This window comes from Somniosus microcephalus, chromosome 5 (assembly GCF_052327205.1).
Source record: "Somniosus microcephalus isolate GS21.2 chromosome 5, FLI_Smic_1.0, whole genome shotgun sequence".
Lineage (NCBI taxonomy): Eukaryota > Metazoa > Chordata > Chondrichthyes > Squaliformes > Somniosidae > Somniosus > Somniosus microcephalus.
This window is the reverse complement of record NC_140991.1, coordinates 275856162-275881943: the sequence shown is the minus strand read 5'-3', so window position 1 is coordinate 275881943 and position 25782 is coordinate 275856162. Positions and strand designations below refer to the sequence as shown.

At 46.7% G+C, this 25782-nt stretch overlaps 1 protein-coding gene across 2 annotated transcripts in view; it reads left to right on the top strand.

Annotated features, from left to right (window-relative positions):
* mrpl32 (mitochondrial ribosomal protein L32) overlaps nt 1-25566 on the top strand; it is a 30192-nt gene extending 4626 nt beyond the window's left edge. Inside the window, exons 1-3 of one of the 2 annotated variants that reach the window (XM_085988988.1) lie at nt 3907-4156; nt 23758-23945; nt 25106-25566. In XM_085988988.1, the coding sequence (XP_085845114.1) occupies nt 3922-4156; nt 23758-23945; nt 25106-25363 (681 nt within the window). In that variant the 5' untranslated portion in view covers nt 3907-3921 and the 3' untranslated portion in view covers nt 25364-25566. Of the gene's footprint in view, nt 1-3906; nt 4157-23757; nt 23946-25105 lie in introns of those variants that run through there. The other variant, XM_085988989.1, reaches the window with a different exon arrangement.
* Nucleotides 25567-25782: the final 216 nt, after the last annotated feature.

Here is a 25782-nt window from a genome sequence, read left to right as displayed (position 1 = left end):
GGGATGGACAGCCACATATCCAAGTTTGCCGATGACACAAAGATAAGTGGCATTGTAAGCAGAGTAGAGACTCGCAGCACAGAAAAGGCCATTTGACCCATCGTGCCTGTGCTGGCTCTTTGAGCGAGCAGTCGTGCTTAGTCCCATAGCTCCTCTTTTTGTCTGTAACCCTATGGTTCCAGATCCCGACAACTCTGAGTAAATAAATGTCTCCTCATCTCCCCTCTCGATCTTTTGCCAGTGATTTTGAATCTATGACCTCCAGTTATTGACCCGCTTGTCAGAGGAAATAGTTTGTCTCTATCTACTCTATCAAAACCTCTCATCTTGAAAACATCTATTAGTTCACCTCTTAACCTTCTCTGTTCCCAGGAGAACAGTCCAAACTTTTCTAAGCTCTCCTCATAACTGAAGTCCCTCATCCCTGATAACATCCTGGTACTCTTTACCTTTTCTAAGATCTTTGCCTCTTTCCTGAAGTGTGGTGCCCAGAATTGTCCACAATATTCCAGTTGAAGCCCAACCAGTGATTTATAAAGTTCAAGCATGATCTCTTAGGTTTATAAATAGAGGAACAGAATATAAAAGCAAAGTAATCCATATGCTTTTTAAACTACTGTATCAACTTGCCCTTCCACCTTTAAGGATTTGTGTATATGGTCATCAAGGTCTCTATGGTCATCTACACTTTTCAAAATCATGCCATTTATAGTATACTGTCTTTCCAGATTAGTCCTCCCAAAGTGCATCACTTCACACGTCTCCGCACTGAACTCCATCTGCCATGCTTCTGCCCATTCCACCATCCTGTCTATGTCATTCTATCCTCATCACTACTACATTGCCAAGTTTCATATCATCTGCAAACTTTCTAATGCTGCTCCCTATACCCGAGCCTGGGTTGATTATAAAAATTGAAAAGTGTAATGAACCCAAAACTGACCCTTGGGGAACACCAATACAAATCACCTCCTAGTCTGAAAAACATCCATCCATCCATCCACCACCCTTTGCTTCCTGTCACTGAGTTCATTTTGTATCCATACCGCCACTTTCTCCTTAATTCCATGGGCTTTCATCTTAATAAGCCTCCCATGTGGCACTTTGTCGAATGCCTTCTGAAAGTCCATATATACATCTACTGCACTACCTTGATCAACCTTCTCTAGTACCTCGTCAAGGAATTCACTCAAATTAGTCAGACCCGATTTGCCTTTAACAAATCTATGCTGGCTCTCCTCGATTAACCCATGCCTTTCCAAATGAAAGTTTATTTTGTCCCTGATAATTGTTTCCAATAACTTCCCCTGTAGTTTCCTGGTTTATCCCTCTCCCCTTTCTTAAATAGTGGAATAACATTCACAACCCTCCAGCCCTCCGGCACTCCTGTATCGAATGAAGATTGAAAGATTGTGACCAATGCCTCCGCTATTTCTACCTTTGCTTCTTTCAACAATCTAGGATGCATTCCATTCGGACCAGGTGACTTACTGACTTTCAGTAATGCCAACCTTTTTAGTACATCTTCTCTATCTATTACTATACTGTCCATAACTTCCCTCTCCTCTTTCAGTGTAACCTTCACATCATGCGCTTCCTTTGTGAAGACAGATGCAAAGTACTCATTTAATACTTTAGCCATGTCCTCTGCCTCTACATGAAGATTTCCCTTTGGATCCTTAACAGGCCCAACATTTTTCTCTAGCTAACAGCTTACACTTTATATGTTTATAAAATGTTTGTGTTCAATTTAGTGTTGCCTGCTAATCTTTTCTTGTAACCTTTCTTTGCTCCCCATATTAACTTTTTCAATTCCCTCCTGTACTTTCCATAATCTTTCCTGGTTACAGGAAACTTTGTGTTATCCGGAGGCTAAATGTCCGGCAAGCTCGAGCCCCCGGCAAAAATCAGGAGCCGTTTTGTTAGGCTTTTTTTCTTCTCGTGGCTTTTTTTTCAACAGTCAGGCGCTGCAAAGTCTCTATAGCTTAGCAACAGCTTCAGAGAGACGCTTCCAAGGTACGGGCCGACTGTTTAGAAGCTGTTGCTAAGCAACAGTTTGTTGTCAGATACGAAGATGAAAAGCTCCGTATGCTTCAACATTAACGCTGGAGTGTCCGGCAGTTTTGAGGGAACGGCAACAGCTCGGTCCCGTCGGTGCCGGATAGCACAAAGTTTCCTGTATTAACTGAATCTTGCTCCTGACATTTGTCATAAGCCTCCTTTTCCTGTTTTATTTTAACTTTTATTTCCTTTGTCATCCAGGGCGCATCTGCTTTGGATACGCTACCTTTTCCCTTCATAGGAATATGGCTAGTTTGTACCTGGACACACACTTCTCTGAATGCCTCCCATTGCTTCATTACTGCTTTACCCTACAAATCGCCTTTTCCAATCTATCTGTGCTAGGTCCCTTCTTAAATCACTGAAATTAGCTCTTCCCCAGTTGAGCATTTTAATTATTTTCTGGTCTCTTTCCATAATTACTTTAAACCGAATTATGCTGTGGTCACTGTTAGCTAGATGATCTCCTACTGTAACACACTCCACTTGCCCTACTTCATTTCCCAGAACCAGATCCAACACTGCTTCCTTCTTTGTTGGACTAGGGATCTATTGATCGAGATAGTTCTCCTGTACACACATCAGAAATACATCTCCTTCCCTACCCTTGGCACTGTTTTTCCCAGTCTATATTAGGGTAATTAAAGTCTCCTAATATTACTACACTATTTTTGTTACACGTCTTTGAAATTTTCTAACAAATTTGCTCATCTATCTCCGTCTCACTGTTTGGAGTTCTATATTGGGGATGGAAGCATAAAATTACAAAGAGATATTAATAGTTTGGAATGGGCGAAACTGGCAAATGGATTTCAATGAAGGCATCTGTGAGGTCATCCACTTTGGACCTGAAAAGGGAAGATCAGAGTATTTTCTAAATGGTAAATGGTGGTCCAAAGAGACTTGAGGGTCCATGTACATAGAGCGTTCAAACATCATGGGCAGCTGCAGAAAATAATCAAAATGGCTAATGGAATACTGTCCTTTATCTCCAGAGGACTAGAATACAAGGAGGTAGAAGCTGTACAAAGCCCTGGTTAGACCACCCCTGGAGTACTGTGTTCAGTTCTGGGCACCACGCCTTGGAGGGAGTGCAGTGTAGATTTACCAGTATGATACCTGGACTCCAAGGGTTAAGTTACGAGGAGCGATTCCACAAACTAGGGTTGTTTTCCCTGGAATTTAGAAGGGGTGATTTGATCGAAGTTTTCAAGATATTAAGGGGAACAGATAGGGTAGATAGAGAGAAACTATTTCCGCTGGTTGGGGAGTCTAGCATAACAATTAGAGCCAGGCCTTTCAGGAGTGAAATTAGGAAACACTTTTACACACAGAGTGGTAGAAGTTTGGAGCCCTCTTCCACAAATGGCTGCTGATGATAGGTCAATTGTTAATTTTAAATCTGAGATTGATAGATTGTTGTTAACCAACGGTATTAAGAGATATGGGCCAAAGGCGGATATGTGGAGTTAGGTCACAAATCAGTCATGATCTCATCGAATGGCGGAACAGGCTCGAGGGGCTGAATGGCCGCCCCCTGTTCCTATGTAACCAGCAGTACTTTGCCCTTGTGTTATGCTGGTGGAAATGCTCTCCCCAAACACAACACAATTTGAAAGTACAAATTTATAATCTACTTGTCTAGATTTTCTTTCACAGTTCATGTTGATGTAGTTGCATAAACATTTCACCTGAACACTATTACATTTGGCTGTGCACCTCTTATATTTCATACAAGATATAAAACAGTTTCTTATAAACTTCAAAAAAAAGTCCTAATATGCAAATATACAGAATCAGTGTTGGATTTCCCAATCAGCCAATGGTGTTTAGCATTGATTTTCCCAATTAGCCTATGGTATGTGCTATGGGAAAACCCGTTTCAGCCAATTGCATGCGAAGGAAAGCAATTTCCCAAGAGGCATTATTGGCACGCTTTCAGAACATAGAAGTGGAAAATATGCCCTTGTGATTCGTACACATAACTGTGATTGGAGTTTTACCACGGTGCCCAATTATTTGGTGCATAGATGGGTCTTCACACCAGAATGGTGGTGGAAAGAAAAACATCAGATGCAGTTGGATGACAATATAGGTGAGTTCCAATACTAGAGGGCGGGGCCAAATGGTGACTTTTAATCCTTGATTTTTCCTTCATGCTCCAACTCTGAACGCAAGTTATGAAGCTCTGGACACTACAGGCTGTTTTTTTGTACACTATTGCTATTCTGTTCAGACCATATGTAATCAGGCTGAGAATTTGCAATTCTGTTCGTCACAACTTTTGTTTTTTATTTATGATAGTTTGCAAGAGATAATTATCTTCTTTTGTTGTTGTATCGAGGTATCCTTTCTGTGTTGTGTCCTGTTTGAGGTTGCACTTTGTGTATAAATGTGCTGATCGAGGCATTCCAGTTAAGGAGAGCAGAGAGAAAAATTGAATATAGCTATTAGTTGACCTCCTGTTGCTCGCGGTTAGTCTGGGGTCTGGACCATAGCTGCCAAGATAGATTGAACCTAGCCTATCCCGTTAAGCCTGCTGATTTAGGTACTCCCTGTGCGATGTGGTCTAAATAGGCACATCTTGAGATCAATGAAAGGCTAGATCCTGGGCTTTTACTTTTGGGGAGAGGCCAGGCTGACGAGGCCTAGAAAAATCAGCAGAAGTGGTTGAAGTATGACAGAAACCTTAGATGCAAAATATATATGAGAAAATGCTGGAAATACTGAGCAGGTCAGGCAGCATCTGTGGAGAGAGAAACAGAGTTAACGTTTCAGTTTGATGACCTTTCGTCAGAACTGGAAAAAGTTATTTTAAGCAAGTACAGAGGCATGGAAATGGTGGGGAGGAGGAGGGGAGGAAAGAACAAAAGGGAAGGTCTGTGATCGGGTGGAAGGCAGGAGTGATTAAGTGATGGTGCAAGACAAAAGGGAGTGGTAATGGGACAAGTAAAGAAACAAAAGATGGGTCGAGAGGAGGTGTAAATGGCAACAGCAGAGCCATTACCAGCAACTGCTGTCCGAGAAAATGAGAGCCGTGGTTATGATCTGAAATTGTTGGACTCAGTGTTGAGTCCGGAAGGTTGTAAAGTACCTAAATGAAAGATGAGGTGCTGTTCCTCGAGCTTCTGTTGAGTTGCATTGGAACAGTGTATGGGGCCGATGTCAGTGTGGGAGTGGTCTGGAGAATTAAAGTGACAGGCGGCCAGAAGCTCAGCTCATGCTTGCGGACTGAACGGAGGTGTTCAGCAAAGCAATCGCCAAATCTGCGTTTGGTGTCCCCAATGTAGAGGAGACCACATCATGAGCAGCAGTATACTAAATTGAAAGCAGTGCGAGTAAATCGCTGTTTCACCTGGAAGGAGTGTTTGGGAAATAACAACAGAAACCGCTGGAAAAACTGTTGTTATTTCGGATTTCCAGCATCCGCAGTATTTTGCTATCGTAGGAGTGTTTGGGGCCCTGGATGGTGGGAATGGAGGAATTGAAAGGGCAGGTGTTGCATCTCCTGCACTTGCGTGGGAAGAGAAGCAGGTGTTGGGGGTGATGGAAGAGTGGGCGAGGGTGTCGTGGAGGGAACGGTCCCTTTGGAATGCTGAAAGGGGAGGGGTTGATGTGTTTGGTGGTGGCATCGCAGAAATGGCAGAGGATGATCCGTTGACTATGGTGGCTGGTGGGGTGGAAGATGAGGACAAGGAGAACTCTGTTGTGGTTCTGGGAGGGAGGGGAAGAGGTGAGGGCAGAATTGCGGGAAATGGGATGGACATGGTTGAGGGTCCTGTCGACCACAGTGGTGGTGATCCTCAGTTGAGGAAAAGAAGACATATCGGAAGCACTGGAATGGAAAGCGGTATCGTTGGAACAGGTGCGACAGGGACTGAGGAACTGCGAGAATGGAATAGAGCCCTTGCATAAAGCGGGGTGGGAGGAAGTGTAACCAAGGTCACTGAGAGCTATTGGGTTTACAGTAGATATTGGTCGACTGCTTATCCCCAGAAGTCGAGGAAGGGAAAAGTCTGAGATGAGCCATGTGAAGGCGAGGAAGGGAAAAGTCTGAGATGAGCCATGTGAAGGCGAGGAAGGGAAAAGTCCGAGATGAGCCATGTGAAGGCGAGGAAGGGAAAAGTCTGAGATGAGCCATGTGAAGGCGAGGAAGGGAAAAGTCTGAGATGAGCCATGTGAAGGCGAGGAAGGGGTGGAAATTAGAAACAAAGTGGATGAAATTTTCCAGTTCCAGTCGAACTGAAATCTGTCATCAACATTGCCTGCGTCTCCCCGAATCAAATCGTTCCTGCAAAAGTAATGCCGTTCACTTAAGTGACAACTTCAGTGGTCTCCAACCCACCCAGCTGCTAAATGCGTGCCCGCATTGTGCGACGTCCCATATGAAAACACTGATTCCTGTCTGCAAGTATTGCAGAGCCCTGGCCCCAGGCTATGATACTCCTTATGGCCAACCTTTCATTAAGGGTGGATTGTGGCAGCTTTGCATCTTGCATTGTATGGTTATTCTGAAACTGCTTGGAACATCATAAATTCCCTGATGAAAGGTCATCAACCCGAAACGTTAATTCTGTTTCGCTCCACAGATGCTGCCTGACCTACTGAGTGTTTTCAGCATTTTCTGTTTCTCGTTCAAATTCCTAGCACCTGCAGTATTTTATTTTTGTTACCATAAATTCCCTCCTTGCATCTTGAATGAACTTAATATTCTGTGGTTTAAACTCTAAATGCCCTTTATTTACTCTGCCCCTCATCTATGTTGCTGCAGCATTAGCTGGGGGAAGTGGGCGGGGTGGGGGGGCAGAGTGATGTTGCACATTTCTTGTAGGGTTTGTCCAGGCCATAGTTGTTCTAGTTCTGCACGGACGTGATTGCTGCAATCCTTAGAATAACTTGTGTCCCTGAATGTAGAACGTGCCAGTATTGGGCTGCATGGTGGGCTTTTTTCCCCAGTCTATGCTGGCACCTGAATCACTGAGGGTTTTCAATTTAAAAAAAAGGTTGCGGATCAGGATTAAGAGTGGTGTGGAAGTTGCCGTTTAGCTTTGCTGTAGGAGCCAGCATCTGGAGGTTAGATACGTCCAATTGGAGGCCACTTTCAGCTGGCAATAAATATGAGCAAAAACTTCAGGTGTGTTTATTTTAGTCTTGCTCTGCTTTAAACAAAGCAGAATCTTCTTTAGTTGACTTTTTTCACTTTCTTCCTCTAAGATCACAGAATCACAGAAACCCCACAGTGCAGATAGAGGCCATTTCGGCCCATCGAGCCTGCACCGACACATATCCCACCCTATAATTGCCACTTATTTTCAAAATTAAAATTATAGACTTATTTCTGTAACTTTCTGTGTGGAAGTGGCCAGATTTAGACCCACGTGAGCAGAGAATTTGCCAATGAATCCTATCACAGGGCTTCTAAAAGAAAATAGCATTTTTTTAAAACTCGTGGTTGCGGGGGTGGGGTGTGAGGGAGGAGAGATGGTTCATTGTTATAGACAGTGGTCTTTCACCTCTGGAATTGGATCTAATCTAGACTGCTGAGATGAAAGTCTCTGCTAGCTGTAAGGGTCTTATTTGAAATGAATGTTCATTCTCTGTTCTTTGTATGTACTTGGCACTAAATTGACATTCTCATTCAGGGTAACTAGTGTGGGAGATGGTAAAGTGTTGCATTAAGGGTGCTTTTCTGAGATTGGTGCTGATGCACACTTTTGGGACAGAGTATCTGAAACTTTACTCTGCTTACCCTGGTGTGCAGAGATGGGAGCAGATTGGGGGACCCACTGGTTGGCCTGCTCCTGTGCCTGGCGAAAAGTGCCACCCACAGGTCCAGATCCATAGGACCGGCGAGCGGGGTTGCTCTGAGTGCTGGCTGCAGTTGCAAGCCCTGGTGCGGGTCTGGATGACCTTGGAGCGAGATCAGTTCGAAGCCTTTCGGGAATGGTGGGTACTGCAGGGCATCGTATACCTCATCAATGACAGCAACCAAATCATTGACCAATACCCTATGCACGTGTGTTTTTTAGTTTGACTGGACCACTTGTTTCTGTGTTAGCAATGCTGTCCTCCTGAGGAGGGCACTGCGGTAGTATTTGTCCGGATGGCAATGGGCTCGCTTCCAGTGTCACCCTATTGGCCCAAATTCAAAATGGAGCCATGCTGTACTTGACCTGCGAGTGCTTGATACTGACACTAGACAACTGAAATGGACAATGTTCCATTCCAACAGATTTAAGAAAAAAAATCTTGAAATAACAACGGATTTCCTTCTGTCTCCCATCCTTCAGCCGATCGCTCCCTCTGGCACTCTGTGTGTCTGTTGGCTTTAGTTGTGTCTGGAGATCTACACAGCAGGTCAGTCAGCATCTTGTTTTTTACTTATTTATGGGTTGTGGGCATCAGTGGCAAGACCAGCATTTATTGCCCATCCCTACTTGCCCTTGAGAAGGTGGTGGTGAGCCGCCTTCTTGAACCGCTTCAGTAATTCTTTGTAGCTGTTTGATAAAACTGAGTGGCTTGCTAGGCCATTTCAGAGGGCAGTTAAGAGTCAACCACATTGCTGTGTGTCTGGGGTCACATATAGGCCAGACCCACAGCAGATTTGCTTCCCTAAAGGACATTAGTGGACCAGATAGGTTTTTACGACATCCAGTAGTTTCATTCCGGTTGTTACCATTACCGATACTAGCTTTCTAATTCCAGATTTATTTAATTAACTGAATTTAAATTTCCCAGCTGCCATGGTGGGACTTGAACTCGTGTCTCTGGATCATTAGTCCACACCTCTGGATTACTAGTCCAGTAAAATAAGCACTATGCTACCGTTCCCAATGCTGGGCATTGCAAACATTTCATTGAGGGATTTAGATGGTCAGTTTGAAGAGGGTGCACTGGGTGAGGCACAGAACATTACTTTTAAATTTGTTGATTCAGAGCAGAATTCGACTGATATGAGAATGTTTCTCAGTACAATTTGCGCGTTTTCATTTGTTTTTCTGTTTCAATTTTCTTCTTAGGCAGTCCCTCGGAACCGAGGATGACTTGCTTCCACACTAAAAATGAGTCCTCGGGTGACTGATGAGTCCAATGCGGGACCTACAGTCTCTGTCAAAGGTGGGGCGGGTGGGTGGGGTGCTTGGGTTGACGTGCGCTCCTTTTGCTGTTTGCGCTTGGCTTCCGCTTGCTCCCGACGAAGAGACTCGAGGTGTTCAGTGCCTTCCTGGATGCTTCTCCTCTACTTTGAGCGGTCTTGGGCCAGGGATTCCCAGGTGTCGGAGGGGATGTTGCACTTTTTCAAGGAGGCTTTGAGGGTGTCCTTAAAGTGTTTCCTCTGCCCACCTGGGGCTCTCTTGCTGTGTCAGAGCTCCGAGTAGAGCGCTTGTTTTGGGAGTCTCTTATCGGGCATGCGGACGATGTGACCTGTCCATCGGAGCTGATCGAGCGTGGTCAAAGCTTCGATGCTGGCCTGAGCGAGAACACGGGCGTTGGTGCGCCTATCCTGCCAATAGATTGGCAGGATCTTGCGGAGGCAGCGTTGGTGGTACCTCTCCAGTGCTTTGAGGTGCCTGCTGTACATGGTCCATGTCTCTGAAGCATACAGGAGGGCGGGAATCACTACTGCTCTGTAGACCATGAGCTTGGTGCTGGGTTTGAGGTCCTGGTCTTCAAACACTCTCTTCCTCAGGCGACCGAAGGCTGCACTGGCACACTGAAGGTGGTGTTGGACTTCATTATCGACGCCTGCCCTTGTTGACAGTAGGCTCCCGAGGTATGGAAAGTGGTCCACGTTGTCCAAGGCCTTGTCGTAGATTTTGATAATCGGGGGCAGTACTGTGTGGCGGGGGCAGGTTGGTAGAGGACCTTTGTCTAACGGATGTTTAGTGTAAGGCCCATGCTCTCGTACGCTTCAGTGAAGGTGTTGACGATGGCTTGGAGTTCGACCTCAGTGCGCAGACGCAAGTGTCGCCTGCATACTGTAATTCGATGACAGAGGATGGGACGACCTTGGATCTGGACTGGAGGCGACGGAGGTTGAACAGTTTCCCGTTTGTTCTGTAGATTAGCTCCACTCCAGCGGGAAGCTTACTGAGGGTGAGATGGGGCATTGCAGCCAGGAAGATCGAGAAGAGCGTTGGTGTGATGACATGGCCTTGCTTGACCCCGGTTCATACATGAATTGGGTCTGTGGTGGATCCGTTGGTCAGGACCACAGCTTGCATGTTGTCGTGTAGCAGGCGGAGGATGGTGACAAACTTTTGAGGGCAGCCGAATTTGAGGAGGACACTCCATAATCCTTCACAGTTGACGGTGTCGAAGGCCTTTGTGAGGTCAAAGAAGGCCATGTACAGCGGTTGGTGCTGTTCCCTGCATTTCTCTTGTAGTTGACGTGCTGTGAAGATCATGTCCATTGTGCCCTTTAGTGGGCGGAATCCGCATTGCGACTCTGGGAGGAGCTCTTCAGCCACTGGGAGAAGGCGATTGAGGAGGATTCTTGCGATGACTTTCCCTGTGGCAGACAGCAGGGAAACTCCTCTGTAATTACCACAATCGGATTTGTCACCTTTCTTGAAGATGGTCACGATTACGGCGTCTCTGAGATCCCCTGGCATGCTCTCCTCCTTCCAAATAAGAGAAATGAGTTCATGTATTGGCGCCAATAGTGCTTCTCCGCCATGTTTTAGCACCTCGGCGGGGATTCCATCTGCTCCTGAGGCCTTGTTGTTCTTCAGTTGTCGGATGGCCTTTTCAACCTCATGCCGGGCTGGGGTTGTGCTGAGGTGGTGGAGGGTAGCATGCTGCGGGATGGAGTGGAGGACACTCGCGTTGAAGACAGAGTCTCGGTTAAGGAGATCTTCGATGTGCTCTTTCCAGCGGGCACTGACTGCCTCTCTGTCCTCGATGAGTACACCTCCGTTCTTGGCCCACAGTGGGGTAGGACCTTGGGTACTTGGGCCGTAGATGGTCTTGACTGCGCTAAAGAATCCACGCATGTCGTGGTTGTCGGCTAGCTGCTGGATCTCCTGCACTTTCTCCACCCACCATCTGTTCTTTAGGTCGCGAGTTTTTTGTTGGACCTTGGCCTTCAGGCGTCTGTACAGCTGCTTTCTTGCTCTCAAGTTGTGTTGCTGTTTCCAGATCAGGAATGCCTTGTGCTTGCGGCTTATTAGCTCCTGGATCTCCTGGTCGTTCTCGTCGAACCAGTCCTGGTGTTTCCTGGTCGAGTGACCGAGCGTCTCTTCACAGGTGCTGATTATGGAGGCCTTGAGTGCAGACTAGGTGCTATGGACACTGTGTCTCTGAATCACTGGGAGGCATCAGGTTGGTTGTGAGGCACAGGCTGAATAGGGCTTTCTTAGCAGGGACTTTGAGTGCTCCAGTGTTGATTTTCCTGCGGTATTGTTGCTGTTGCCTCCGCTGTTTTGGGGCTACATTGATGGAGATGACAGAGCGGATTAGGCAGTGGTCTGTCCAGCGGTCGCCGCTCCTGTCATGGCGTGGGTGATGCAGATCAGTGTTTAGGTCTAGATACATAGATACATAGAGATAGGAACAGGAGTAGGCCATTCGGCCCTTCGAGCCTGCTCCGCCATTCAATGAGATCATGGCTGATCTTCGTCTGAGATCATAGCTGATCTTACCAGTTCAGTACCCCGTCCCCGCCTTTTCTCCGTAACCCTTAATCCCCTTAGCCTTCAGAAATATATCCAATTCTCTCTTGAAAATATTTATTGAATTAGCCTTCACAGCCCTCTGTGGCAGGGAATTCCACAGGCTCACCACTCTTTGAGTGAAGGAATTCTTCCTCATCTCTGTTTTAAATGATTTGCCCGCTATTTTTAGACTGTGGCCCCTGGTTCTGTGCTCCCCGGCCATTGGAAACATTCTCTCTGAATTCAGCCTGTCCAGGCCTGCCATAATTTTATATGTTTCGATGAGATCCCCTCTCAATCTTCTAAACTCCAGTGAGTACAAGCCCAAACTATTTAATCTCTCTTCGTAGGTCATTCCCGCCATTCCAGGTATCAGCCTGGTGAATCGCCGTTGCACTCTTTCCATGGCAAGAACATCCTTCCGCAGATGGGGCGACCAAAACTGTACACAATACTCCAGATGCGGTCTCACCAGCACCTTGTACAGCTGTAGTAAGGTATCCCTATTCCTATACTCGAACCCCCTTGATATGAAGGCCAACATACCATTTGCCTTCTTAATCGCCTGTTGCACCTGCATGCTCTCCTTCAGTGACTGGTGCACAAGAACACCCAGGTCCCTCTGCACTTCCCCATCTCCCAATCTATTGCCATTTAGATAATAATCTACCCTCCTGTTTTTACCCCCAAAGTGGATAACCTCGCATTTATCCACATTATAGTGCATCTGCCACGTATCCGCCCATTCCCCCAACCTGTCCAAATCACACTGTAGCCTCCTGACATCCTCATCAGAGCCCACCCCTCCTCCTAGTTTAGTGTCGTCAGCGAATTTGGAAATATTGCATCCAATTCCCTGATCCAGATCATTTATATATATTGTGAACAGCTGGGGTCCCAGGACAGATCCTTGCGGCACCCCGCTGGTCACTGCCTGCCACTCCGAAAACGAGCCGTTTATTCCAACTCTCTGTTTTCTATCCGCCAGCCAGTTCTCTATCCACGTTAATACTTTGCCCCCAATCCCATGAGCCTTAATTTTGCATGATAATCTTTTGTGTGGAACCTTATCGAAGGCTTTCTGGAAGTCAAGGTACACCACATCCACTGGCTCTCCCCCATCTATTCTACCAGTTACCTCCTCAAAAAATTCCAGCAGATTAGTCAAACACGATTTACCCTTTGTAAATCCATGTTGACTCTGTCCGATCCTTTCCCCATTTGTCAAGTGCTCCGCTATTTTATCCTTAATAATGGACTCTAGCATTTTGCCCACAACCGATGTAAGGCTTACTGGTCTATAATTCCCTGCTTTCTCTCTACCCCCCTTTTTAAATATTGGGGTAACATTAGCTACCCTCCAATCCACGGGTACTGTTCCCGAGTCAATGGAGTTCCGGAAGATGATCCTTAGAGCATCTGCTATCTCCAGGGCAACCTCCTTAAGTACCCTAGGATGTAGTTTATCAGGCCCTGGGGATTTGTCGGCCTTCAGTCCCCTCAACTTACCCAACACCATATCCCTAGAGATACTAATTTCTGTCAGCTCCTCCCTCTCATTAGTCCCTATGTTTGCCGATATTCCTGGGAGGTTATTTGTGTCCTCCTTTGTGAATACAGAACCAAAGTATGAGTTTAATTGGTCTGCCATTTCCTTATTCTCCATTATATATTCTCCCGAATCAGACTGCAAGGGACCGACTTGGGATTTTACCAGTCTTTTCCTCCTGATATACCGATAAAAGCTTTTGCAGTCTGTCTTTATGTTTGCTGCAAGTTTACTTTCGTATTCTATTTTCCCCTTCCTGATTAATCCCTTTGTCCTCTTTTGCTGTATCCTGTACTGCCCCCAATCTTCCGGTCTGGTGCTTTTTTTTGCCAGTTGATATGCCCTTTTTTTTGATTTTATGCTGTCCCTAATTTCCCTCGTTATCCACGGTTGAGTCACCTTTTTAGGTTTATTTTTATGCCAAACCGGTATAAACATGTTCTGGAATTCTTCCATTCTATCTTTGAATGCTTGCCATTGTCTATCCACTGTCAATCCCCCCAGAAACACCACCCAATCAATCTTACCCAATTCCCGTCTCATACCCTCGTAATTCCCTTTATTTAAGTCTCTGTTATATTCTATCCCGGGTGAGAGGCTTGTTCACTTAGCTACACAAGGGACACCATAACTGGCTGCTGGAAGGTGTGTGAGAACAGCTCACGGTGATTCTTTAGATTATTCCCCTCTGTGGGGAAGTTTTTGCCTCCCACTTGGTCACCTGTGGTGTCGTGCTTTTTGAGCAATCCCTCACTGTAAAGCATTTTAAAATAGAGTTCAGTACTCTGTACCAAGGTAGTAAGTTAAAGAATGCCGTAATCTCAAACAAGGAGGGGAGAAGTGATGTGCTGCCACAGTCTTTGGGGGTTGGACTGTTCACAGCTCCTGGAATTATCGAACACAATCAATTTGTTGCACAACACTGCTCATGAGCCCCATCCAGCCACCTGAACAACAGGCCAGTTGACCCAAGCTGCATTGCTCTACGCTGGCAGCAGGGGTCGCCATATTCGTGTTGTTCCAGGCGACAATTCTCGAGAGCACTTGTGTGAACCCATGTCTGTGTGTGCGGTGTGCAGGAGCCAGGCGCTGTGGTCAGGGACACTGCTCTTTGCAGAGGAGCTGTGGTACAGTTTTGCAGCCAGCACGCTGATTCAGAGAAGATTGCAATAAAGAGATTCTTTATATTGCGCTCTGTTCGTTATATAATCTGGTTGGTTACACACTGACAGCATTTGTTGAATTAAAGCCCTCTTACACACTTGTTGTGAAAGGTAATTAACGCAGAAAAATCTCCAGGCGGACACGGGTTCAGCTCAACAGCAGATTCCCTTCATTGCTGACCATCCTCTTCACTGCTGACATTGCTGACCGTTCCCCTCACTCCTCACACTGACCGTTCCCCTCACTCCTCACACTGACCGTTCCCCTCACTCCTCGCGCTGACCGTTCCCCTCACTCCTGACGCTGACCGTTCCCCTCACTCCTCACGCTGACCGTTCCCCTCACTCCTCACACTGACCGTTCCCCTCACTCCTCACACTGACCGTTCCCCCTCACTCCTCACACTGACCGTTCCCCCTCACTCCTCACACTGACCGTTCCCCCTCACACTGACCGTTCCCCTCACTCCTCACACTGACCGTTCCCCTCACTCCTCTCACTGACCGTTCCCCCTCACTCCTCACACTGACCGTTCCCCTCACTCCTCACACTGACCGTTCCCCCTCACTCCTCACACTGACCGTTCCCCCTCGCTCCTCACACTGACCGTTCCCCCTCGCTCCTCACACTGACCGTTCCCCCTCGCTCCTCACACTGACCGTCCCCCTCACTCCTCACACTGACCGTCCCCCTCACTCCTCACACTGACCGTTCCCCCTCACTCCTCACACTGACCGTTCCCCCTCACTCCTCACACTGACCGTTCCCCCTCACTCCTCACACTGACCGTTCCCCCTCACTCCTCACACTGACCGTTCCCCCTCACTCCTCACACTGACCGTTCCCCCTCACTCCTCGCGCTGACCGTTCCCCCTCACTCCTCACACTGACCGTTCCCCCCTCACACTGACCGTTCCCCCTCGCTCCTCACACTGACCGTTCCCCCTCACTCCTCGCACTGACCGTTCCCCCCCACCCCTCGCGCTGACCGTTCCCCCCACCCCTCGCGCTGACCGTTCCCCCTCACCCCTCGCGCTGACCGTTCCCCCTCACCCCTCGCGCTGACCGTTCCCCCTCACCCCTCGCGCTGACCGTTCCCCCTCACCCCTCGCGCTGACCGTTCCCCCTCACCCCTCGCGCTGACCGTTCCCCTCGCTCCTCGCGCTGACCGCCCCCTCACTGCTTACAGTGCTGTTGGCGGTGTCCCCTCCACCTCTTAAACCGCTCTCCGAGAAGCCCTTCTTGTTGACGGTGCTTTAATTCTTGATTATTGTATGTGGAGGTTTAATTTATATTCGGCCTGGATACCAAACATGGGAAAATGTTCTGTTTCCAACTACTTGCAACGCTTATCTTGGATAAGCTAACATATTTACCAAAAAGTGTCAATAAATAAATTGTTACATAACTGAAAGATGCCTTTGAACTGCGTGAGCACAAGAGCTGACTATTACGAAGCTGCACGATGCAGAGCATTCGGTGCTGCCAATAGTTGCCACTGCAGGTTAAAACTACCCTTTATGCAAAGCCGATGCACCTCGGTCAGAATTTGCACTTTGCTCTTAATCCATGAGGGAAAATTCCACCCTGTGTGTGTGTGTTTTTGTTAATTTAAAGTATATACCCACTGGAGTAGATAATAAAGAAAGAACTTGCATTTATATAGCGCATTTCACGACCTTTGCTGATTCCAAAGCACTTCACAGCCAATTAAGTAATTTTGAAGTGTCGTCACTGTTGTAATGTTGGAAATGCAACAGCGAATTTGCGCACAAACTCCCACAAACAGCAATGTGATGATGACCAGATCATCTATTTTTAGGTGCTGGCTGAGGGCTAAATACTGGAACTCCCCTGTTTTTCGTCGAATCGTGCCACAAAATCTTTGACGCCCACCAGGGAGGACAGACAGGGCCTCGGTTTAACGTCTCATTTCAATGAGGGCACCTCTTGACAGTGCAGCACTCCCTCAGCACCGCACTGAAGTGTCAGCCTGGATTTTGTACTCAAGTCTCTGGAGTGGGACTTGAACCCACAACCAGGGAGGTGGCTAGATGTACCTAGTTGAAAGAACAATTCCTGAAACACTCCAGGTTGATTGCTATTGTATTTCCACTGATATTTCATCTCCGCCACAGTGTCAACCTCAGTTAATCTTTCCAACTGGTGTCCCTGTTGATCTGTGTTAACTACTTGAATAAATGTATTTTTTGTTCAAAAAAAGGAAAGTTAAATTTCATCACTTGTTTAGTTTGAGAGCTGATGGTGAGATTCCCTCTTAACCTGTTCTAACCAGAGTACGTGGCTATGGTCTTTGTGTTCCATGAACTCCAGCCGTTTCTGATGAGGTTTTACTACATCCAGTCAAGGTAGAGGATATTCGGACCACAGTTGGAGCCCACGGTTGATATCTTGAGCGCTTGATTGTAGGGGAACTAGCCATTGTGTCATACTTGCTAATCCTCCTCCTCCACCCCTGCCCCATGCCAAGAAAAATGGTCAGCTCTTGTGTCGTAATCACCAGTAATCTGACGCATGGTATATAAACACTGATGTCAACAGTAAGACAGGCTCCCCATCCAAACAGTGCGTGCACTAGCCCCGCTGAACTGCTGCCTGTCACTCGTGTACCACTCTTAATATTCACTGTACGTGGGCGTTCCAAAACCCCCCTTCTGTCAGCTGACTGAACAGTGCTTGAAATGGAATATTTTGAACAGTTTTAGGGAAGCTTGTGTACTCTTCAAAGTGAAGTCAGTATGTTTCCTGTGGTTATTTGTATTCTGGTGCAAAGTACAGACATTGACAATTAGAAGAATCAATAGTTGCGGGGAGGAGGAGCGAGAAGTGGCGATGGTTACTTCAGCACAGTAGGGGGACTGTGGACTCTTCTCAAAGTGTTCGTACAGATTTATGACCAGGGTGTAAAATGCTTTGGTGGAGGAGATTGCTGCTGTTAAATCTGTTGTGTGTCATTCCTGTTTTCTGGTTGCTTATTTAGGACCATTTTATCGCATTCCGAATGGTTGTTGAACATACGTATTATCTTGTTCACAATTTTCCCTTTACTGTGTTAGAGGAATTTTTATTTTTAATAAGTCCTTGTAAATCAGTGTTATCCGATCAGTACATCACTGCATGCAATGTCTTTCCTTTCACTCTTCAAAATTTCCCTACTTTTTTGTCATTAATATCTTGTTTTTCTATTTGTAATGTTTGCTGCTGCTTCCATTCCTGTTCCCTTTTCTTTATTGGTACATTTTAGTTTCTATGGCTTTACAACAGTTGTCTAGTCTCATCTATTGCTAATGGTTTGCTTGTGTCATACTACAAGAATGTATTAAAGAAAAGACTTGCATTTATAGAATGCCACTCACGTCCTCGGGGTGCTTTGCAGCCAGTGGATAACTATTGAAGCACAGCAAGGTAACACGACCCAGAGAGAGAAAGATGACTTGCTAATCTGTTTTGGAAGTGCTAGTTGAAGGTTAAATGTTGGCCATGACACCAGGAGAACGCCCCTGCTCCTTGAGTAGTGCCATGAGACCTTTTATGTCCACCTGAACTGGCAGATGGGGCCTCAGTTTAACGTCTGAATCCAAAAGATGGCAACTCCGACAATGCAGCACTCCCTGAAGTGCCAGCCCAACTTGTGTGCTCAAGTCCTTGGCTGGCGCTTAAAGCCACAGCCTTGACTCTCAGGTGAGAATGCTGCCGACTGAGCCAACACTTCACAACAACAACTTACATTTATATAGCACCTTTAACGTAGTAAAACACCCCAAGGCGCTTAACGTAAGTTAGATGTTGCAGTAAATGACTCCACAGTCCTTCATTCCGGATATCCTTGTGAGATTTCGTATTTCCTATCGATCGCTCTCAATTCAATTCAATTCAATTCAAATCGCTTTATTGGCATGACAAGTTACATCTTATGTTGCCAAAGCATCGAAAAACATTCATGTTTGTACACAAAAATACAGATCTATCCATACAGTGTATAAACAGATATATCCCTGAGTGTATAAATATACTTTCATATAATTTATATATACTCTTTTCTTATATTTAGTGGTTGTCCCTCTGTTTATGGCAAGCTGTAACATAGTGTGCCGCTAGTGTTACACAATTTCTCTCTTCCCCTAGTAGGTATGGGAGTGTTTGGTCGTCCTTCAAATTTCTGAATTCCGGGCATATTTTTGTGAATTTTGGGTAGAAATTCTCCCTTATGCCCTGATATTTTCTACAAGCTGTGAGGAAGTGCATCTCTGTCTCCACCACTCCCTGACTGCAGTGAGAGCATATCCTGTCCTCTCTCTTGGTAGCCGGGTCTGCCTGTGTCAGCCATTTTACTGTTTGATTTTCTTCTCTCTCCCATTTCCCCCCCCCTCCCCAATCAGTGCAATTATAGAATCACCAATCCTGGAGATGCTCTCACAGTGAAGAGCACCAAGTCCCATCGCAGGCAGGGCTATAAAGTATTCCTAGCCATTGCTCCGATAAGTCAATCAGCTCATGCCTCTGCGAATGGCACTGATGTGCATGGCGGATTAGGCTGCTTTTTGACCGGGGGTGGGGGGTCGCGTTCTTTTCCCCTCCCACGTGTATTGTTCACCTTTTAAGCTGAAGCATGATTTGAAATGAAGTCCAGGCTGTATATTTGTGTGGGGAGAGGGGGACAGCATTTGCATTTTCATACACACTTGTGGCAATGTTTTTGATACTGATTTTCCCATACAGAGTATTCCAATTGCAAATGTCAGGAGTTTTCCAATAAAATGAGGAGCGACATGTTGTCCTTCTGCTCCTTGCGACGTAACATCGCCAAGGTGCTGCATGGTTGTCTCAATTAAAATAGGTGACTGCCCTGTATCTGTCCTTAATTTACACAGTGGCCAGAGGCTCCCCCTGTGGTAAAATGGGACTGGGACCAGTCAATGCCGATTGCTGCACATTGCTGGTAAAAGTCTGTCATTGTTCTCCTGGCATACAGGAAAGTGATAGCGATAAGCCTCGTCACTTTGAAGCCAGCGAACAAAGGCCTAAGGGAGTTGTACATTGTACTGCTTCAGAACACAGGAAGGGCTGGGGTGTTAATTGACTCAATTTTTCCTGACCTGTTGAATCCCTGAAACACGCTTCCTGTATGTTTTTGACTTTGTCACAATGCCCATCCGCTGAGACTGTGCAGCTCCTTTGGTTTCCTGCTGCTGAAGATCTTGATATAATCTTTGTAAAATTCATGGACCCCCTTTGATCCATTTGATCTTGGGAGAGCGCAACAAAAGGTTCAGTAGGAGACTTGAGCTGCAAGATGATCATGTTGACGAGCATTTCTGCTGCTACAGAATTAATGCTCCACCCACATTAAGTAAAGTAAGGAAAGTGAACTAAAGATAACCTGCATTAACCTGACACACTTTCAATAAAGAGAGAAAGACTTGCATTTATATAGCACCTTGCACGACCTCTGGATGTCCCAAAGCGCTTTACAACCAATGAAATACTTTTGTAATGTAGGAAACATGGCAGCCAATTTGTGCACAGCACGATCCCACTAACAGCAATGTGATAATGACCAGATAATGTGTTTTTATTGACGTTGGTTCAAGGATAAATATTGGTCAGGACATGGGGGAGAACTCCCCTGCTTTTCTTCAGAATAGTGCCATGGGATCTTTTACATCCACTTGCGAGGGCAGACTTGGTTTAATATCTCATCCGAAAGACTGCATCAACAGTGCAGCACTCCCTCAGTACTGCGCTGAAGCTTCTCATGGACTTTTGCAATGGGGCTGCCATTCCTGATCACTGTCACTAGAGGGCCTCGGTGAACTATATAAAATTAAAGGACTTCTCCAGCTGCAGGAACGGGTAACATAGAAACATAGAAGATAGGAGCAGGAGTAGGCCATTTGGCCCCTCGAGCCTGCTCCACCATTCAATACGATCATGGCTGATCATCCAAATTCAGTACCCTGTCCCTGCTTTCTCCCCATATCCCTTGATCCCCTTAGCCTTAAGAAATATATCTAACTCCTTCTTGAATATATTTAATGAATTGGCCTCTACTACCTTCTGTGGTAGAGAATTCCACAGGTTCACCGCTCTCTGGGTGAAGAAATTCCTCCTCATCTCTGTCCTAAATGGCTTACCCCTTATCCTTAGACTGTGACCCCTGGTTCTGGACTCCCCGGCCATCGGGAACATCCCTCCTTCATCTAGTCTGTCTAGTCCTGTTAGAATTTTATAAGTTTCAATGAGATCCCCTCTCATTCTTCTAAACTCTAGCGAATATAAGCCTAATCGACCCAATCTCTCTCCGTACGTCATTCCTGCCATCCAGGTATCAGTCTGGTGAATCTTCGCTGCACTCCATGGCAAGAACATCCTTCCTCAGATAAGGCGACCAAAACACACAATATTCAAGGTGTGGTCTCACCAAGGTCCTGTACAACTGCAGCAAGACATCCTTGCTCCTGTACTCGAATCCTCTCGCTATGAAGGCCAACATACCATTTGCCGCCTTAATCACCTGCTGCACCTGCATGCTTACCTTCAGCAACTGGTGCACAAGGACACCCAGGTCTCGTTGCACTTCCCCTTCTCCCAATGTATTGCCGTTCAGATAATAATCTGCCTTCCTGTTTTTGCCACCAAAGTGGATAACCTCGCATTTATCCACATTATACTGCATCTGCCCAATCGCCCAACCTGTCCAAATCATACTGGAGTTTCTCGGCATCCTCCTCACAGCACACACGCCCACCCAGCTTTGTGTCGTCTGCAAACTTGGAGATATTACATCTAGTTCCCTCGTCTAGATCATTAATATACATTGTGAATAGCTGGGGTCCTAGCACCAATCCCTGCGGTACCCCACTAGTCACTGCCTTCCGCTCGAAAAAAGACCCGTTTATTCCAACTCTTTGCTTCCTGTGGTACTGTGGCATTTCAATCTACTGAACCGGTCCTGCAGTCTTTGACGCCGATGTTTGTTGTAGTCTGGCTCTGCTGCAATCGGGGTTCCATTGCAGCAGATGGAAATTGTTCCTTTCATACTTTACTGCATTATGTTGTCTTTGAGCATGTTCCTTTACGGTTTCTTTTTTACTCCAAAACCTATTACTTTGTCTCTCCTGGTTTTTCTGTCTCGAGGAGGGAATGTCTTTTTGTTAAATAAAAAGATGCCCAGCTCTTTTTTTCTCTCTTTCCCCTCATGCTATTTCAAGGTGAGGGAATTAATACTGCAAATGGAAGACTTTTGCACTTATTACATCCGACACATTCACGTCCGGTACTGCGAACGCTAGATGCAACAACAATAATACAACTTGCATTTAATAGTGCAACTTTAACATAGTAAAACATCCCAAGGTGCTTCACAGGTGCATTATCAGACATGATTTGACACCGAGCCATATAAGGAGATATTAGGACAGGTGACCAAAAGCTTGCCAAGGAGGTAGGTTTTAAGGAGAAGTGGGAGGCAAAGAGGTTTACAGAAGGAATTCCAAAACTTAGGGCCTACAGCTGAGGCCACAGCCACCAATGGTGGGGCAAAGGGAATTGGGGGAACGCAGAGTTCTCAGAGGGTTGTAGGGCTGGAAGAGGTTACAGAGATGGGGAGGGGTGAGGTCATGGAGGGCTTTGAAATCGAGGCGTTGCTGGACCGGGAGCCCATGTATGTCAGCGAGCACGGGGGGGGGGGGGGGGGGCGGCTTTGTTTAAACCCAGTTCCCAGTGATGGACGAGTCGTACTGCACAGCCCAGTAACCGACTCCATTGCTGCTACTGCTTTGTACAACTTTTAATGAAGAGCAAAATCTGTCCGGCAGTACAGAACAATCCGGGTTCGCCAATTCAGCAACACAAATCTAGATGGGTAGTCGATCCCAATTTCTGCTTCTGTTTCCCACAAAATGCTTCCTTTTTCCCTTTTTCTTTTTATGGTTGACAACAGAAGTTTCCAGAAAATCACAGGCCTCAACAGAATTGTGCTGTGTTTTGCAAAGCAGTGAATTAGAGAAGGTTTACAAAGCTAACGCAAGCAATAGCCATTTTTAAAGAACACTTATCTTCCTCACTCTAATACTACAGTTCACCCCCCGACCCCAGCCTTCTGATTTCTGACCTGCTTGAGAGTGTCTATATCGGGTGTCCAAACTGCAGCCTCCAAGCACTGGCCACCTGGCTCCTGAATAGTATATTTCTAACTGATTGCTTTGTCCTGTTTGAATTTTGTGGACTTGGAGAGTTGTGAAGGGCTGCTCTTAACTCCGTGGCCTCATTGGTGCATAAATCCTAAATCAAGTGTCAGCAATTTGAGACATATGGAAATTAATAGCAGGCATGGATTTAAACTTTATATATGGCCCCCAGAACTCCATAGTATGCACCAAAGTGGCCCATGAAGACATCATAATGTAGCCTCCTGCATTTTCCTACATTTCAACAGTGACTACATTTCAAAAGTACTTCATTGGCTATAAAGTGCTTTGGGACTGCTGGAGGGCATGAAAGGTGCTACATAAATGTGCAAGTCTTTCCTACCTTCTTCCCTTCCTCCCTCCCTTCCTCTCCCTCCCTCCCTCCCTTCTTGCCTCCCTCCCTCCCTTCTTGCCTCCCTCCCTCCCTTCTTGCCTCCCTCCCTCCCTTCTTGCCTTCCTTCCTCCCTGCCTTCCTTCCTCCCTGCCTTCCTTCCTCCCTGCCTGCCTTCCTCCCTCCCTGCCTGCCTCCCTCCCTGCCTGCCTCCCTCCCTGCCTGCCTGCCTTCCTCCCTGCCTGCCTTCCTCCCTGCCTGCCTGCCTTCCTCCCTGCCTGACTTCCTCCCTGCCTGCCTTCCTCCCTGCCTGCCTTCCTCCCTGCCTGCCTTCCTCCCTGCCTGCCTGCCTTCCTCCCTGCCTGCCTTCCTCCCTGCCTGCCTTCCTCCCTGCCTGCCTTCCTCCCTGCCTGACTTCCTCCCTGCCTGCCTTCCTCCCTGCCTGCCTTCCTCCCTGCCTGCCTTCCTCCCTGCCTGCCTTCCTCCCTCCCTGCCTCCCTCCCTCCCTGCCTTCCTCCCTCCCTCCCTGCCTTCCTCCCTCCCTGCCTTCCTCCCTCCCTCCCTGCCTTCCTCCCTCCCTGCCTTCCTCCCTCCCTCCCTCCCTCCCTCCCTCCCTCCCTGCCTTCCTCCCTCCCTGCCTTCCTCCCTCCCTGCCTTCCTCCCTCCCTGCCTTCCTCCCTCCCTGCCTTCCTCCCTCCCTTCTCTCCTTCCCTAGTGATCAACGTATAACTTTTATTGCTCTGTCAATGAAACATGGTTTGTTCACTTCTCCCCTTTCTCTGCTCTCAGCTCCTGCATTGGCGATTCAAGCTTCAGCAGTCTTGCCTCAGTCTGAGCCTGAGGCCTGTGAGAATGACCAGAGTGACAGCCCCGGCTTCCTAGACAGCATCTTCTGGATGGCAGCACCCAAGAAACGGCGCACCATTGAGATCAACCGCTGTAGGAGGAGGGACGTTAGGAAACTAGAAAAAGTTAAGGTACTTGTATAGAGTAAGCTCAAGAGCAACTGTACTATTTTTTGGGGTGGACTTCAAGAATTGTTCCTACATTGCCTCAATATGTTTAGGTTTAGACTCAGTTCTGAGTCCTGCAGTTTCTTCCTTTCCCTCCAAAAGTGCTCCAAAGAACCTAATATATCTTTGCTGCAAGCGACTTGTTTTATTCTGCTGTTATGCACTCATAGAATCTTACAGCACAGAAGGAGGCCATCGTGCCTGTGCCGGCTCTTTGAAAGAGCTGTCCAATTAGTCCCACTCCACTGCTCTTTCCCCATAGCCCTTCAAATTTTTCCTTTTCAAATATATATCCTTTATGAAAGTTACTATTGAATCTGATTCCGATACCCTTTCAGGCTGTGAATTCCAGATCATAACAACTTGCTGCGTAAAGACTAGAATTCTCCAAGACTAGAAATTTAAGTCACTGTTTGAGGGGTTGAAAGGAGCATCTTATATCTGAGTCATTGTGTTGGACGGTACAGTACCTCACTCTGGGGCGTACACTCATCTGTCCCTGTCCTACTGTTAGATTCTTGCAGCTCACGGGCTCCCGCTCTCCCCTCTCAACCCTCAGCTGACAGCGCAACCAACAGCCAGCTTGTATTAAAATACGATCTCCCTCTCTGCAGGGAGCCACTGTATTTAATGGGACGTTATACGTGGGGATTGATCCTGTTTTCTTATAGCTGTAAAATCAGTGCGGGTTCTGTGTTAATGCGTTCGTCTTGTGCACGAGTAAATACGGTTTATAAAAATACGGTGGTGTATGTGTTACCCTGCATGGTTTCCGGATCAAGACAGCACATGAGCAACCTGCTGTCCGACCTCTGCTTGAGAGAGAGTTGCCTGCAGGTGATCTTCAAGAGGATCACACAAAAAAGGGTCACGGGGTCTCGGTATTGCAGTGAACGCTACAACTGGGCTCTTCCGCCATTAATGTAACTCTGGGAGGTTGGGAGGTAAAGCATCCTTGTTGGAGTTGTATGTTTGCACCGGCTACTTCTAAACGATTTCTCAATAGTTGCACACCTTTATTTAAATAACGCGGCAATTTTATTTTAAAAATTTAAACTTCAAGGTGGAGCAAATTTCCTCGGTTTTGTTTTCCTTTCTCGCATTGGAATTTCTTCTTGTTTCAGAACAACATAGAGGTCTGTCAAGAGTGCGGGCGCTTGAAACTGAAGCACGTGCTGTGTGCCTTCTGCTATCAAAAGGTTACGCACGAGACGGCCCTTGTCCGAGCGCAGATTCAGGCGCAGGAAGGAGGGCCACTTAACACCCCCCCAGTAGAGACGGTGGTACTTTATGAGGGAGAAAAAGCTGGAGAGGCTGACGAGGGGAAGAGGATCATTGAAAGGAACCGAAAGCGCCCATCGTGGTTTACCGTAGACTCATGATGTGGACACTGAATGAGGAATTCCGGCAGTGCTGATCCGAGAACTTCTGTTTATATATAATAACACAGGCATCGTTCAGATGTGCCACTGTAGCTGGAAACATAATTCGAGAGTGTTCCTTTTTTGTTGACCCAGCAAGTGTGTTTCAGGAATTCATTCCGATCTAGAGAGATGTGCGTTGTAATAAACCCTTTTCTACACAATATGCTGCGTGGGTTTTTTTTTTCAATAGTGCGTTTTCATTTTTGACAAACCCAGGGGGGAAACTTAGTATTTTTCCTCAGTACAGGTACACTATCCCTTATCCGAAAGCCTTGGGACCAGCTGAGTTTCGGTTTTCGGAATTTTTCGGATTTCAGAAGGTATTATTATAAGACTGGGAAATTTGTATTTAATATAAATTTTAAAAGGTCAGGCTA